Source organism: Aspergillus aculeatinus, assembly GCF_003184765.1.
Source record: "Aspergillus aculeatinus CBS 121060 unplaced genomic scaffold BO66scaffold_8, whole genome shotgun sequence".
NCBI classification, from domain to species: domain Eukaryota; kingdom Fungi; phylum Ascomycota; class Eurotiomycetes; order Eurotiales; family Aspergillaceae; genus Aspergillus; species Aspergillus aculeatinus.
In genome coordinates this window covers 150,911-164,426 of record NW_020291477.1, presented here as the reverse complement: position 1 = coordinate 164,426, position 13,516 = coordinate 150,911, and the positions used below count along the sequence as shown (strand labels likewise).

General features: G+C 51.3%; 3 protein-coding genes across 3 annotated transcripts; all 3 read left to right on the top strand.

Annotated features, from left to right (window-relative positions):
- Nucleotides 1-429: 429 nt before the first annotated feature.
- Nucleotides 430-2,591, top strand: BO66DRAFT_435562 (MFS transporter; the record flags this gene model as incomplete). The annotated part of the gene is made up of 3 exons (XM_025650858.1): nt 430-523; nt 827-1,730; nt 1,790-2,591. The coding sequence occupies 3 exons, from the start codon at nt 430-432 to the stop codon at nt 2,589-2,591; spliced, it is 1,800 nt and encodes a 599-aa protein (XP_025506942.1).
- A 1,891-nt stretch (nt 2,592-4,482) lies between these two features.
- Nucleotides 4,483-8,472, top strand: BO66DRAFT_343156 (positive regulator of purine utilization). Its single transcript, XM_025644486.1, has 3 exons — nt 4,483-7,154; nt 7,205-7,257; nt 7,322-8,472. Exons 1-3 carry the CDS (start codon nt 4,931-4,933, stop codon nt 8,309-8,311), a joined length of 3,267 nt encoding a protein of 1,088 aa, XP_025506941.1. The 5' UTR covers nt 4,483-4,930; the 3' UTR covers nt 8,312-8,472.
- Nucleotides 8,473-10,602: 2,130 nt separating this feature from the next.
- BO66DRAFT_398903 (putative homeobox and C2H2 transcription factor) lies at nt 10,603-13,218 on the top strand (the record flags this gene model as incomplete). The annotated part of the gene is made up of 1 exon (XM_025648659.1): nt 10,603-13,218. One exon carries the CDS (start codon nt 10,603-10,605, stop codon nt 13,216-13,218), a length of 2,616 nt encoding a protein of 871 aa, XP_025506940.1.
- Nucleotides 13,219-13,516: the final 298 nt, after the last annotated feature.

Here is a 13,516-nt window from a genome sequence, read left to right as displayed (position 1 = left end):
CGTTACCTTGACCAACTTCCTCCAGAAGCGACCAGTTTGTTGAAATCAAACTTTGGCGTCATCGGATTCCCTTGCAGTTACACAGCCTAGCCGTTTCTCAGCTTTTGACCATCACCGAACCCAAAAGGGAGACCAGCAGAAGCAGAGAAACGAAAACGAACGGGAATCTCGCCATTGAATTTGCGACAGGGGGAGGAAATGTTGAGCCCCCTTTGACCAACAGCCTCTCTCCTTTCTTCAGCACAGCGATCTTATCACTATACTATACCCAACATTCCCTCCCTTCGGTTACAACACCGAAGACACATTCCTTTTCGACCATTTGACCTCGCTGGCAAGCCTGCTCCTGTTGGATCAGAGTGTCTAGCAAGCAAATATAACTCTATCACCCCGTGGATGTTAGAATTGCACAAACGGTCCAACGACAAGATGTTTAAACGCCCGTCGTGTTTACAAGGCCGTCGACATGGCGAGCGCAACGCTGATTGGTCCGCTTTCCCTGTACGGCAACTCTTCGTGCTAGGTACGTTTCCGCCCTTCTGTATTTTTGCTTTTGCTGTTGCTTTTTGCTTTTTGCGCCCAACAGTTGTCGGGGGAAACAAAAGAGAGAGAGAGAAAAAAAAGAGAGAGACTGGTGTTCAAGGCGAATGCTAGTTTGTTTGTCGTTGGATCTTTCTATTCTTTCCCCTGCCCCTCTTCCCCCCTTTCTTCCTCTGATTTTGATTCTTTCCTTTGATTCTTTCCTTTGATTCTTTTTCTACTGCCGCGCCTCTTGCGCTCGGGGAGCATTTACTAGAATGGATATCATGACTGACATCTGGGTTAGCGCTATGTCGCATCTGCGAGCCAATCGCATTCATGTCCATATTCCCCTATGTCTATCAGATGGTTGAGTCCTTCCACGTGACAGACAATGATCGCAAGATTGCTTTATATGCGGGGATGATCACTTCGTCATTCACATTCGCCGAATTTTCCGCCGGTATGTTTTGGGGTCGCATGAGTGACAGGATTGGCAGGAAACCCGTCTTGGTCATGGGTCTGATTGGAACTGCCATCAGCATGATCGTGTTCGGATTCGCTCCCAACCTGGCGACTGCCATGGTCGCCCGGGCCCTGGGAGGTCTTCTGAATGGTAACATCGGAGTCCTCCAAACGACCGTTGCGGAGATAGTCACAGTCAAAGAGCACCAACCCCGGGCCTATTCTATCATGCCCTTCGTCTGGTGCTTAGGTTCGATCATCGGACCCGCCATGGGTGGTGCGTTGGCACAACCCTGCGACAATTACCCTTGGCTGTTCCAGCGTGGAACCATTTTCGACAGTTTCCCATTTCTGCTGCCCAACTTGGTCTGTGTTGTCGTTCTCTCGTCCGGTATCATTGTCGGCTTGTTGTTTTTGGAGGAGACCCATCCCGAGAAGAGGAACCGCCGCGACCCGGGCTTGGATTTAGGCAATTGGCTGGTAAACAAGTTCAAGGGATCCCGCGACAATCTTGCCGAGGAATTGGACGTCAAGGCGGACACTACCGGCGATGATTACTTCGTCTACGACGATGTTCCACCCCCCGAATACAGAAGTGCTGAGTCTTCTCCTCGTCTGGGTCCGATGAAAGAATCAGATGATCTCTCTACGGATGACGACATTGAGGGGCAGATGAAAGGGCAGAAGCCCAAGGCTTTCACAAAACAAGTGATCTTCAACATCATCGCCTATGGCATTCTCGCATAGTGAGTCTAATCAGAGTATCTATTTCTCCACAGTGTTCCGGTACTGACATCGTCCCCAGCCATAGTGTTTCGTTCGACCAACTCATGCCGGTCTTCCTCAGCACTCCTACGTCCGCTGACGCCGCTTCGCTTCCTCTAAAGTTTACCGGAGGTCTGGGACTGGCAACCAAGAAGATCGGGTTTATGCTTGCAGTCCAAGGTGTATACTCGATGATTGCGCAGCTTTGGTTGTTTCCTTTCGTTGTTCGTCGTTTTGGCACACTCAGGGTTTTCCGCTTCGTGTTGCTGGTTTGGCCCCCCTTGTATTTCATGGTCCCCTACCTCATCCTTCTGCCGGAGAAGCTCCAGCTTGCTGCGGCCTATCTGGCTCTGATCAGCAAGATCACTCTACATGTCATCGCATTCCCCGCTACGGCAATTCTGCTGGCCAATGCTGCTCCATCTTCTAAGGTGCTTGGTTCCATCAACGGCGCCGCAGCCTCTACTGCCAGTTTGAGCCGCGCCTTTGGCCCGACTATTACCGGCTTATTGCACTCAAAAGGTCTTGAGAGTGGATACTCTGTGCTGGCATGGTGGGCTTGCGGTCTTGTCTGCATCATTGGTGCCTTCGAGAGTTTCTGGATGGAAGAGTCGGAGCGAGAAAAGGAGATGGAAAAGAAAATCCAACCCGATGACATGTCCGAGGATCAAAACGTGTTGCGGGGTTCGTTCATTGTCGGGAAGGAGGACGGCACACCCGAAGAGGTGCGGAGATTGCTCTCTTCTGCGCGGACAAGCATCGATGAGCTGGACGTTCCCCCTCATGTTGACTCAGCGCAACTACGCGCGCCTGAGTCTTTCAAGTCCGAAGTCGAGGTTTGAAGCCTCCTACGTATCCTGTCCTATCACATCGGTTCTCTGATCTCTCTCTACCCCCCCTTTGTCCCTTCCCCTTGAGTTCTTAAACTCATACGTCATTTTCTAACTTCCTCTATTTCGTCTTGTGGATATTGTGTCTAGTGGCTTGTCTTACCCTTTTTTTTCTGTTGTTGTTATTCTTACGTTTTGTGCTTTTTTTTAGACCCTGACTCAAGATGGGCGATGGCGCAGTTTATAGACCGGATGCATATGCGACAAAAGCATGAGGGCTGGCGAGTCTGTTTCAAATCTCTACTGTTGGATTGTTTTCTGTTGGCATTATTAGCATGGGCATCGTTGGGCATCTATGACTTCATGCATTGGAGAGGCTGTTTGTGTTTGTCATTTCACATTTTTCTTTTGTTATTGCGCTTACTATATCCCAACTCTTCGAGAGTCCGATAAGAGAAATCCGTTGCTAGGAGATTGAAGTGGAAATGAGAAATATCTCCACAACACAATCCAAATGTTTAGAGGCAAATGAAAGACAGTTAAGTTTGCTTTACTTAGTACGATTACGTCTTCCGTTTTGATAGTGCAAATTTGTTGTATTCGAGACGGTGAGCGCTACCGCGCTTGCCATAGTGGTTTTTCGCCTTACCCCTCCCTTCCTCAATTTAACCGGGGTTTCATTTCTCGAGGCTCTGGATGTCTGTCCAATGCGACCCGGTCAACCCCTCTCCTTCAGCGGCAAAGTCGGCCAAGCCTCACGCACGTTGATGCAGTAGTCAGTTAGGTTGCTTGGTGAACCGACCACGCTGTTGCCGTGCGTTCACGTCATATGGTAGTGCGGGGCTTGCAGAGAGGGGGATCAGCCGGCCCCGCCTGTAGGGGAACAACTCTATGAATGCCCCTCTCTCGAGCCTCTGGCTGAGCTGGTCAGGCGCGGGGCAAATTGGGCCTCTTTGGTGATGCGGGTGGTGGAATCGACCGTCCGTTTCGGGCCGTTCATAGCTTCCCAAGTGAGGTATGCTGAAGCTATTCCGAACTATCACTGGACTGACCTGGCTCTCTCTCTCCCGGATCTCCATAGTGCTTGTTACATTCGCATAATAAATCAATACTCGAGCCATGATTGGAGCCAAATATCAATGTTCTATAGATACTTAGTAGCATTATTGTGCTTTCAAGAAAAGAGGGTACTGTTTCGACCAGTTGCTGTTTTATCCCTTCAGGGATCAATGTACCAGAGCAAAACAAGAACTTACTCACCGACTTCTTTGTTTTGTTCAGCCCTCACTTACCAATCAGCAGACTGGAAAAGATATATCCGTTATTTTTATCTGTTGCCCCCCCCCAACCCCAAACCCACCCTATGGTCCTTTCCAGGTTACAACATAAGCTTATACGAGAGGCATCCATGATGAGATCTATACCGTACTAATCGGTCCTGGACCTGCCTTATCAGTAACCAATCAGTCTCCGCCCGGCGATTGAATGGCAGAGATCACGTGGTCTGACAGGTACTGTACAGTACTGTACCTTATTGAGACCTCGGCATCTCTTCACCAACTTGCTTCCTTACAAGCCCTTCCTCAAGACATATTTTTGTCTCGCTTCAAGGTTAAGTCCAATGGCTACTACAACCTGAAAGAGGTACATAAGCACTGAGATCAAACCTCCACCCTCTCAATTGACCATGGCAGCTGCGGATAGATACGTACTCATGTATGTTAACAACGTACTGTACCTTTGTCAGCGGAATCCTCGCCCGCAACTCACTTAACCAAGTTAGATTAGCACGAACCAGTGCCTGTGAGAGGGTGGGTGAGTGCTGACATGATTCTTCTCCCGGTCCATACACTCCCGGGACCCAGACTTATCCTCCTCCAGCGTCTCCACCAATTTTTGCTATCTTCAACCTCGGTGTGCTTGCTTGCTTTTTTTTTCTTCCCCCCTCTGTTCATCTCCGTGCGTGTGTCCACAGTTCCCCCTGATCTACGTCTCTCTCGCGCGACAATAATCCCTATCCAGACTTTAGGGCCCTCGTGCAAGTAGACCGCCTGCGTCATGGGCTGCAACTGTGCCTTGCCTTCCGAATATTGACCGACCGCATAAGTCGCCGTCACGATACGCTACTGGCGGCCTCAGAACCACGTGCGTCTTATTCGCGTCGATACAGTACACTACTCTATCGATCGGATACGATAGGAGCCAGCGCTTGATCCTACCATGAATGCTCGGCTGTTTCCAGCACTTTCGCACTCTTATTTATACCCATCTCGCTTGAACAACATCTCCAGAAACCCATTCCCGAGACATGCTCGCACGTTTGCGCTTCCCTTTGTCGTGCCTCTTCCGCCATGCTGAACCCCGCATCTCCTCCCTCACCGGCCTCCTCAGGGAAGAAAAGACCGCATTCGTCAACTGATACGTCCTCCATGCCTGCAGAGTCGCCGGCGCAGTCTCAGCAGCAGCCCGCCCGTGAAGCGCTCGCCCCCGCAAATTCGATATCCTCGTCTCAGGCCTCCAATTCCTCTTCATTCCGCAACGTCTCCGCCTGTAACCGATGTCGTCTGCGAAAGAATCGTTGTGACCAGCGACTCCCCCGATGTCAGTCCTGCGAAAAAGCCGGCGTCCGATGCGTCGGCTATGACCCAATCACGAAACGCGAAATACCCCGTAGCTACGTCTACTTTCTCGAGGCTCGCGTGGCATATCTAGAAAAGCTGTTAATGGACAATAAAATCGAGTACAAGGAACCTGTTGCGTTCGATGAAGAGGAGGCCGTGAAAGTGGAGGCGGGGCTTGATGCTCCTCAGGCACCGACCACAGGCTCGGAGGCCTTGTTGGTGTCTACAGCCGAAGGACTCACAGCCGATGGAGACGAGAAAGGAGTGAAAGGGGAGACAGACGGTTCGGTCGTGAGACAGGAGATGGATGCCTCGAGCGGACAAGAGCTGGACAAAAGTCGGGATCCCAACAAAGAGGACAACTGGCGCATCCAGAACTTGGTATCAAACATAGGAATGGTATCGGTGCAAGGAACCTCTGATCCGCGGTATCTGGGCTCCACATCCGGGATCTCCTTCGCTCGTGTCGTCTTCGCTGCTGTTAAGAGTTCTGTGTCAGGGAGCGTTGCGGAGCGCGGGCCAATGCGTCCCAATGAGCGCCTGCCGCACAGTGCCACGGGGACTGCTGGTAGTACGATGCGTGATTCTTTCTTCGGCTTACAGACACGGCCGACCATGAAATGTGCGGCATTTCCGGACCGGGACCTGGCTGAAAGGCTCGTCAACCTTTACTTCGAACATGCAAACGCTCAGATACCCATTCTTCATCGGACTGACTTCATGGAGATGCTCGAACGGACATATGCAGTTGACGAGAAGAACCGCTCCCCGCGAAGCCTTTACTCACTCAACATTGTGTTTGCTATAGGTGCGGGTATCATCTTCGAAGATAAGTCATCAGGTGACGGCAAACGTGAAGACCGAGACCAGTCTCCATCCCCGAGTTCTAAAAGACCACGACTGTCGAGCCACCAACATCAACCGGAAGAGTACCATGCATCTGCAATCATTCATCTAGAGTCCTTCCTTGGGAATACTGCCTCTGGAGACGGATCAGGTGCCTTAGAGGAATTGCAAGCTGTGCTACTTCTCGCTAGTTTCGCTCTTTTGCGGCCTGTAGCACCTGGGTTATGGTATATCGTTGGCGTCGCGATGCGACTGGCAGTTGATCTCGGCTTGCATTACGAGGATGGCACAGAGATTGATACACCCGGGGACGAGAGCATCAATCGTACCCAAAGCAAGAGCACCGATAAACCTAAGAAGCATGTCGATACTCGCGAACTAGGACGGCGCCAATGGGTGCGTGATCTTCGTCGCCGTCTTTGGTGGTGTGTATATAGTCTCGATCGTTTGGTCAGTTGCTGTGTCGGTCGCCCATTCGGTATCAGCGATCAAGCCATCAGCACCGAGTTCCCATCCGCGTTCGAAGATAAATATATCACCAAGTCTGGCATCGTGGCACCGCCCGAGGGTGCACCGAGTTATAAGCATGCAGCGCACCACTATTTTAAACTCCGAGTTTTGCAATCAGAAATTCAAGACGTGCTTCAGCATCAACAAGCCCGTTTCCTCAGACAAAGGTCGCCATATCCCGCCAGAAGACCCATTCGTGCAGACATTGTATCTCCGTTCCTGCAAGGCTTCGACTCCTTTCATTCCTGGCGCAAAGACGTTCACAGGCGCTTGGCAGAATGGCAGCAAAGTGCGCCAACCCGCCGTGACACAGGCGTGCAGTTCTCCGTCGAGTTCCTTGAGCTGAATTATTGGCAGGCTGTTATCATGCTATATCAACAGAGTTTGACGGTGCCAGCAGAATTGGCAGATGAAATGATGCCTGCTGAAGACGTGTCCAGTCCGTCGTTTTCCAATGTGGATGAAGTGGAGGCCGAGGATGAAATCTACTACAAAGTCGCCGAGGCTGGGCAGAAGGTGATTCGGATCTATCGCCAGATGCATCGTGTGCGGTTGGTCAATTATACTTATCTGGCTACACACCATATTTTCATGGCTGGCAAGTTGTATCGAACTGACGTTTAACAAGCGTGCGCTAATAGATTTCAGGTATCTCTTTTCTATATGCGATTTGGCATTCAGCTCTGGTTCGCAGTCGCTTGGTACGTACTTCACCATTACTTTCTTTCTACCATTCTCTTGTCCCCAGTATCTGATTGTTTACAGACACTCGACGAAGTCGACTTCACCGTCCTTGCTGCTACCTCCGTTCTTGGGGACCTCATGCACAAATGTCCACCTGCAGAGGCATGTCGAGACGCCTTCGAGCGAATGAGCAAAGCCACAGTACAGATGTGTCTTTCGACCACTGGTTTCGGATCGCAAGTAGATCTCAGCCGGATCCAGGCAGAAGCAGCGCAACGACAGGCAGCTGCACTTCACACCAACCAAGCCAGAGCATACGCAGGCAACCAAGCTGATTCACGGTCTCGCCATATCCAAGGCCCCGTCCGTCGACAGGGTGCCGGCCCTATGCGTCAAGCACCTCGCCCATTGCCACGCTTCGACATGAATCTTGGTGACCTGTTCAACGATCATGCCGGTGTTCCCGACCGGCCCAACAATGGGTCCAGAAAACCTGTGCAGTCGTACCCACTACCACCGCCTCGCGGGGCCCGACCCGACTACCCAGAACCCTCCTCATCCAATTACCCTCCCGATCGGACTTCTATTCGTCCCCATCCCCAGCGAACCCCTTCCCTAGAATACTACGCGTCTCCATACGACAATCCTGTTTCGCCTCAGACTCAACAGCAGCCGCATCCACAGCAGCCGCAGTATTATTACGCCCACTCGCCTCAGCAAAGCGCCTCACCTAACAGTGTCGGTGCCGGCAACAACCCAAGCCACCCTGCTGGTGCTCAATATCAACCCCCTCACGACCGCCCTACCTCTATCAGCCTTGATTTCCTCGACTTTGACCCCAGCAGTGCAGCCGATGGCCAAATTCTCACCTCCGACGACAACAACCCCGAGTACAATCTCCAGGCCATGCCTTCATTAGGCCATGGGGTCGGTCACAGTGTGGGGATCGACCTCGGCTTTGGCATGGCGATGGATTTTCAGCATGATTGGAGTGAGAATGCCAATTATGATATGCTGGAAGGATACTTCTTTGGTGGCTCGGGTAACAATGGACCGTCTGGAGAGGGCTGAATTGACTGTCGTCCACCTATCTATTGTTGTTCTCGATGTGGGGCTTGTAGAGACCTGGTTTGAACTATGCAAGCCATAGGGTTGGCGAGATACACTTGTATTTATCTATACATACTTCTGGTACGGTTAATTTCTCTACAAAAGATATCCAAGGATATAATACATCGAGTGTGTGTTCATTATGGCATGAGGGGATGGAAAGATGGTGATCCTTGGTAAATTCAATATGCAGTCAACCTCATAATACATCCCGTCACCTTCGAGCAACATAAAGCGAGCGCAAGAGCATGGATCATAGAAACCGAACACACCATAGCATTCTACTGAAAGAGTGCCGATACACTGACATACTCTGCCAGTAGGGATCCTATGTGTGTCAGTAAATCGTCACCGTCCAGTGAACATACTAAGTACAAAGAATGGAGAAATTTACAGAAAACGAGGCGTGGTGATTCTTATAGGAGCATAAGGCTATTATCTAGGTACTGTATATTCTAGCGCCTCTTTCATTGTCCACAGTCAGGTAATGCGCCGTGGGTTAGGAGCCGTTTGCTATACAGCAGCCGGGAGGTATGTTTCCCCCCCTACAGGAGCCCCATCCATCACCTCTCCTTTTTTTAATTTTTTTTTTCGGCTTCTCAGGCTGCTTCCTTCCCTCGGCTCCTGTTGGGGTTCGACGAATTTTCTTCCAGATCTTGGCATCCAAAGTTCTATGTGGAGCAAGGCGGGTCTTGGCTACCAGCCTTATGTTAGTTAGTCTTGCTCAAGTGCACAAGTTTATCGAACGGCGAGATTCCGTTTGAATTCCGGGACATGCCAATCGCGGAAAAACACATTCAAAAGCATGCGACTAGGCTTTGTACATACGAAACTCTCCGGACTGGCTTGACTTGAGTAATAACACCTTAGCTGCTCAATGGCTGATTGATTCACACTCCTATTCTTATGTGCAATATCCTCGGAGGTGCCGGATTGGAGGAAGGGAACGCATTGCTTGCATTTTCCAGCCTCATGCTTCCAAAGTCAACCTAGTGATTCTTGTCGACTCCCTGCTTGCCATGCGTCTTCGTATTGCGGGTAGTTGTAAGCCGCTTGTTGGCGCAGTTGCGAACACCTTGATAGCTCGAACCACACGAGGATTACATCGTGGGGGCGCGAGCCGAACAAAGAGAGATAGTAGTCGCACAGACCTGGATGAGGGGCAAGGGAGGGGGCCTGGTGTGAGATGACGATGCTGCTGCTGAAGACCAACCATAATCGCTGCGGTAGATGCCGTCTGTTTTCCGGCGTTGTGTCGCTACACCAGCGGTGTTCCAACCTGAGCTCTCTGATCATGGTGATGGCCTACTATGTCATGCACACCTAGAGAGGCCGCATTGTCTGCCAAGCCTCAATATCTCTTAGGCTGTGTTCCTATCGGACAAGAAGGTTCCGTAATTGAGCTGAGAATCGATCAAGGGAAGCAGGAATGACATCGCGTTGGCGCCCGCAGGATATGCAAGGAAAAGTCCACCTTAGTGATTGAATGGACAAAGAGGACGAGATCATATGGTTCGATAGCGGGTAAACGGCAGTACGTAGAGGAGAAGGAGAAGGAGTCTCTTCGTCTTGGCATCCACATGTACATGTAGTCACGAGTACTCCGTACTCAGTAGTTAGTTTATCGCGGTGTTGATAATTTGATAACAACGGACCCCCCGCCCCTCCCCCCACCGCTCCGATATCGTTGCCAGCCCAGATGAATCATTCCTGCCTATCCGGGATTAGTGTGGGCGCAAAGTTGGCTGTACGCATTGACAACGCTTGCCTCAAATAGGAATGGTGCTGTCATTGGAAGGGCGTGCAGTCTTGCATGAGCTCCAGTTTTTTCCTGATCTCTTATCCATTGCTCGCCTATCCCCGTCCGGACCACGCAGCCTTCTCCGGAGACCAACAACAGGTCTAACGGGTTACGATCCAGCGCTCCATGGCTCCATGAAACAACCCCCCCCGCCGGGGTGCATGGAAGGAACTGGCAAATCGACCAGGGTTCTGCAGTTCGGCGTGCTTTTGATACCCCAGACGAAAAATATAGTCATGTTGGCTGTCCCGTCCGCCCGCCAACAACCCGCTTACTATCCATTTCTACAGACAGTTCATGACTTGGTCTCTTGCTCCATACTATTGCTCGTCTGATATTCCTCTTTGTTCATCTTCCAAAAGAAGATAGACACGGATAACTTGTTCGCAAGCCTCCCACTGACTTCTTTCTTGAATTTAATCTTCCCTCAAAAGACCTCGTCCAGTGGGGAATGGAGTACTTCGATTTCGACGAGGCTTCGTATGATTCGCACTCTCTTGTACGCGAAGATGACATTGCCTCCGACAAGTTTGAGATTGACGAGGGCGATGCCGCTGCGAACTACAACTCGTTCCTCCAAGACGAACCCTTAGATTTCTCCACCCACCCACCAAAGCAGGGTCTTGAAGAACATCAATTGGTGGATGTTCCTAATTCGCTTCTTGATAATGGTGTCTATCCAATGAGGCGTGCCAGGGAGCCCTGTGATTTCTGCAGGCATATGAATCTAGATTGCTTTGTTGCGAAGAGTGGAGTGATGCGACAAAGTGGCTGTACTTGTTGCATCTCTCTCTGGCGTGAATGCAGTTTCACGAAGCAGGTCGAAGCTCCCGGCCGATTCCTGGACACATTACACCCGATTGCCGAAAACATCGATAATACTACTGGCGGTCTAACAGGGAAGAAGGCGCTTAAGTCCCATTCGTACATCGCCGAGGAAGCGGACGGCCAGTCAAGGAAGAGCAATTCCCGATTGTCGCGCGAGGCGGTCCGCATCCTCAAGACCTGGCTGCTGGACCACAGTGCCTATCCTTACCCTACTGACCAAGAAAAAGACGAGCTGAAGCAACGCACGGGTCTAAAACGAACCCAGATATGCAATTGGCTTGCCAACGCTCGGCGACGCGGTAAAGTTCGAGCTCCTCCGCGCAGCGGTTCTCCAGCAGCGCCCGGAGCAGTGGATATCCCCGGACAGCAGCAACGTCGAGACGTCGCAACCATGACGCCTCTTGAACGTTGGAAGCACTCCCCTCCCGAAAACGAACCCGCTGCCACATCCGATATTATTCGAGCTTTGAACAATACGTCCCTAGATCCTGAGCGGCCGCGCTCGTTTCATCCAGGTCACGTGCGTTCCCATTCTCGGAAGACTGGGTCCAGCAATGACTCAAGCCATGACAACTCCAATTTGTTTAATGCTCCATCAGTCAGCAGTCATGAAACCAGTCAATCGGCCAGTCGCTCTTCCTTATCCGATCTCTCCTTTGCGTCCGCCTTCTCACACCGTTCCTCATTGGGGTCGTTTGGCTCGATGGAACGGAAGGAACGGCGTCGTCGTCGGAAGCCCTCACTGCCCGTCAACCCGTTCAACCAGCAGAAGACCCGCAACGCCCGCATATTTCAATGCACCTTCTGTACAGATACCTTCCAGACAAAGTATGACTGGCAACGCCATGAGAAGTCGCTTCATCTAGCCCTCGAGAAGTGGACCTGCTCGCCGTTAGGGGGGGTTGCCTTTATCGGGGGTGCCAATCGCTGTGTGTTCTGCATGGCCGTTGACCCAGACATGGACCACCTGGAGTCACACAACTACAGTGCCTGCCAAGAGAAAACATCTGCGGAACGTTCCTTCTATCGGAAGGATCATCTCAATCAGCACCTTCGGCTCATGCACAATGTCAAATTTCTCTCATCCATGGATGCATGGCGGAGTAGCATCACTGAATTGAAGTCACGATGTGGATTCTGCGGAATTGGTCTATCGACCTGGAAGGACCGAGTCGATCATCTGGCCTCGCATTTCAAGAATGGCAGCAACATGACTCAATGGCGAGGTGATTGGGGCTTTGAGCCCTTCATCTTAGGCCTCGTTGAAAATGCCATGCCACCGTACCTCATTGGCCACGACCAGAAGACCCTCAATCCCTTCAAGCCTTCTTCTGCAGCAGGCAAAGCGCCTGGACTCGTGGTAGCAGAAGACGCCAATTGCTTCATTCGACTGAAACATGAACTCACTGCCTTCATACACAATCAAGTAGCTGCAGGTGTTGTGCCCTCGGATCAGATGATTCAGGATGAAGCCCGGATGATCATTTACGGCACCGACGACCGCTGGCACCAGACTTGTGCCGACAACCCGGTCTGGCTCAGCTTCCTGAAACGGGATACTGGCCTTGAGGTTGTTCCCGGCTCGGACCACATCCAGCTCTCTGACTTGGGTATGCAGCCCCCATTCGCCGCAACGGACGGACTGCGACAGCCACCCTTGGAAACCAATTTGTTAGCACGGTCTGCCTGTCGTTCACAGCAACCATTCAGTCCTATGGCTCCTCCTTCCGGGTTTCACAGCCCTGCGCTTCCAGGAACTAGTCGGTCCTCTGTCCCAGCAAGCGCACCTGGAAGCTCCATCGGTAGCTATGCCGAGAATTCTGGCACCATGCCCACTAGACCACAGTCAGAATTGTCGTCTGACTGGGGAAGCAGTTTGTCTGCTGGACCGACCGCGTTTTCTACTCCGCTGAGCGCTTCGGTTGATCCATTCGTGCAAATGGGATTCGACCCAGAATTCCTTCAACAGTTGAATTCCAGGTACGATGAGATGCCATTGGAGGAATTGCAGGGTCTGGGTTTCGGAGGCGACGGCGGAAGTGATAATGATTTCATTTCCCATGAACATGAGGCACAGGTGGCAGTTTCGATGGCACAGCCACTGGCTCCGTCAAAGATGGCTTCGGCACCCATTCCTATACCCAGTCCCAAGCAAAACGAAGTGTACATGTCCGATGCAGGTCTTGATCCGAACCACAGTCTGGCACAAGATCTATATTTTCCTGGAAGGAATGCCTGATTGGCGAAAGAAGAGGAGTAATTGGCCTAGGAGATTGTCAGACGGACAAAGTTATGGTGGTAAAAGTCTCGGATTCTGTTTTTAGTTAGTCATGTCATCGTCTTGTGAGCGTTCAAAAGGTTCTTTAATTGGCACAGAAGTCAAAGCGAGCGATGTTTAGTCTTAATATAATCGGTTCATAAAGGGATTCGATCCTTGTTTCGCACATGTCAGACGTAGGGCGCAGGGCGTGTAACTTGAACTGACAGGCGTGCCACTTCCATTTGATTGGCTAGGTATCTTGGGTCTTGGATCCATC

Bases quoted from the DNA above. Each gene is read 5' to 3' on its own strand.
- BO66DRAFT_343156 (XM_025644486.1), top strand. From the start codon at position 4,931: ATGCTGAACCCCGCATCTCCTCCCTCACCGGCCTCCTCAGGGAAGAAA. The intron at 7,155-7,204 runs GCAAGTTGTATC...AATAGATTTCAG, and splicing joins ACACCATATTTTCATGGCTG to GTATCTCTTTTCTATATGCG. The intron at 7,258-7,321 runs GTACGTACTTCA...GATTGTTTACAG, and splicing joins CTCTGGTTCGCAGTCGCTTG to ACACTCGACGAAGTCGACTT.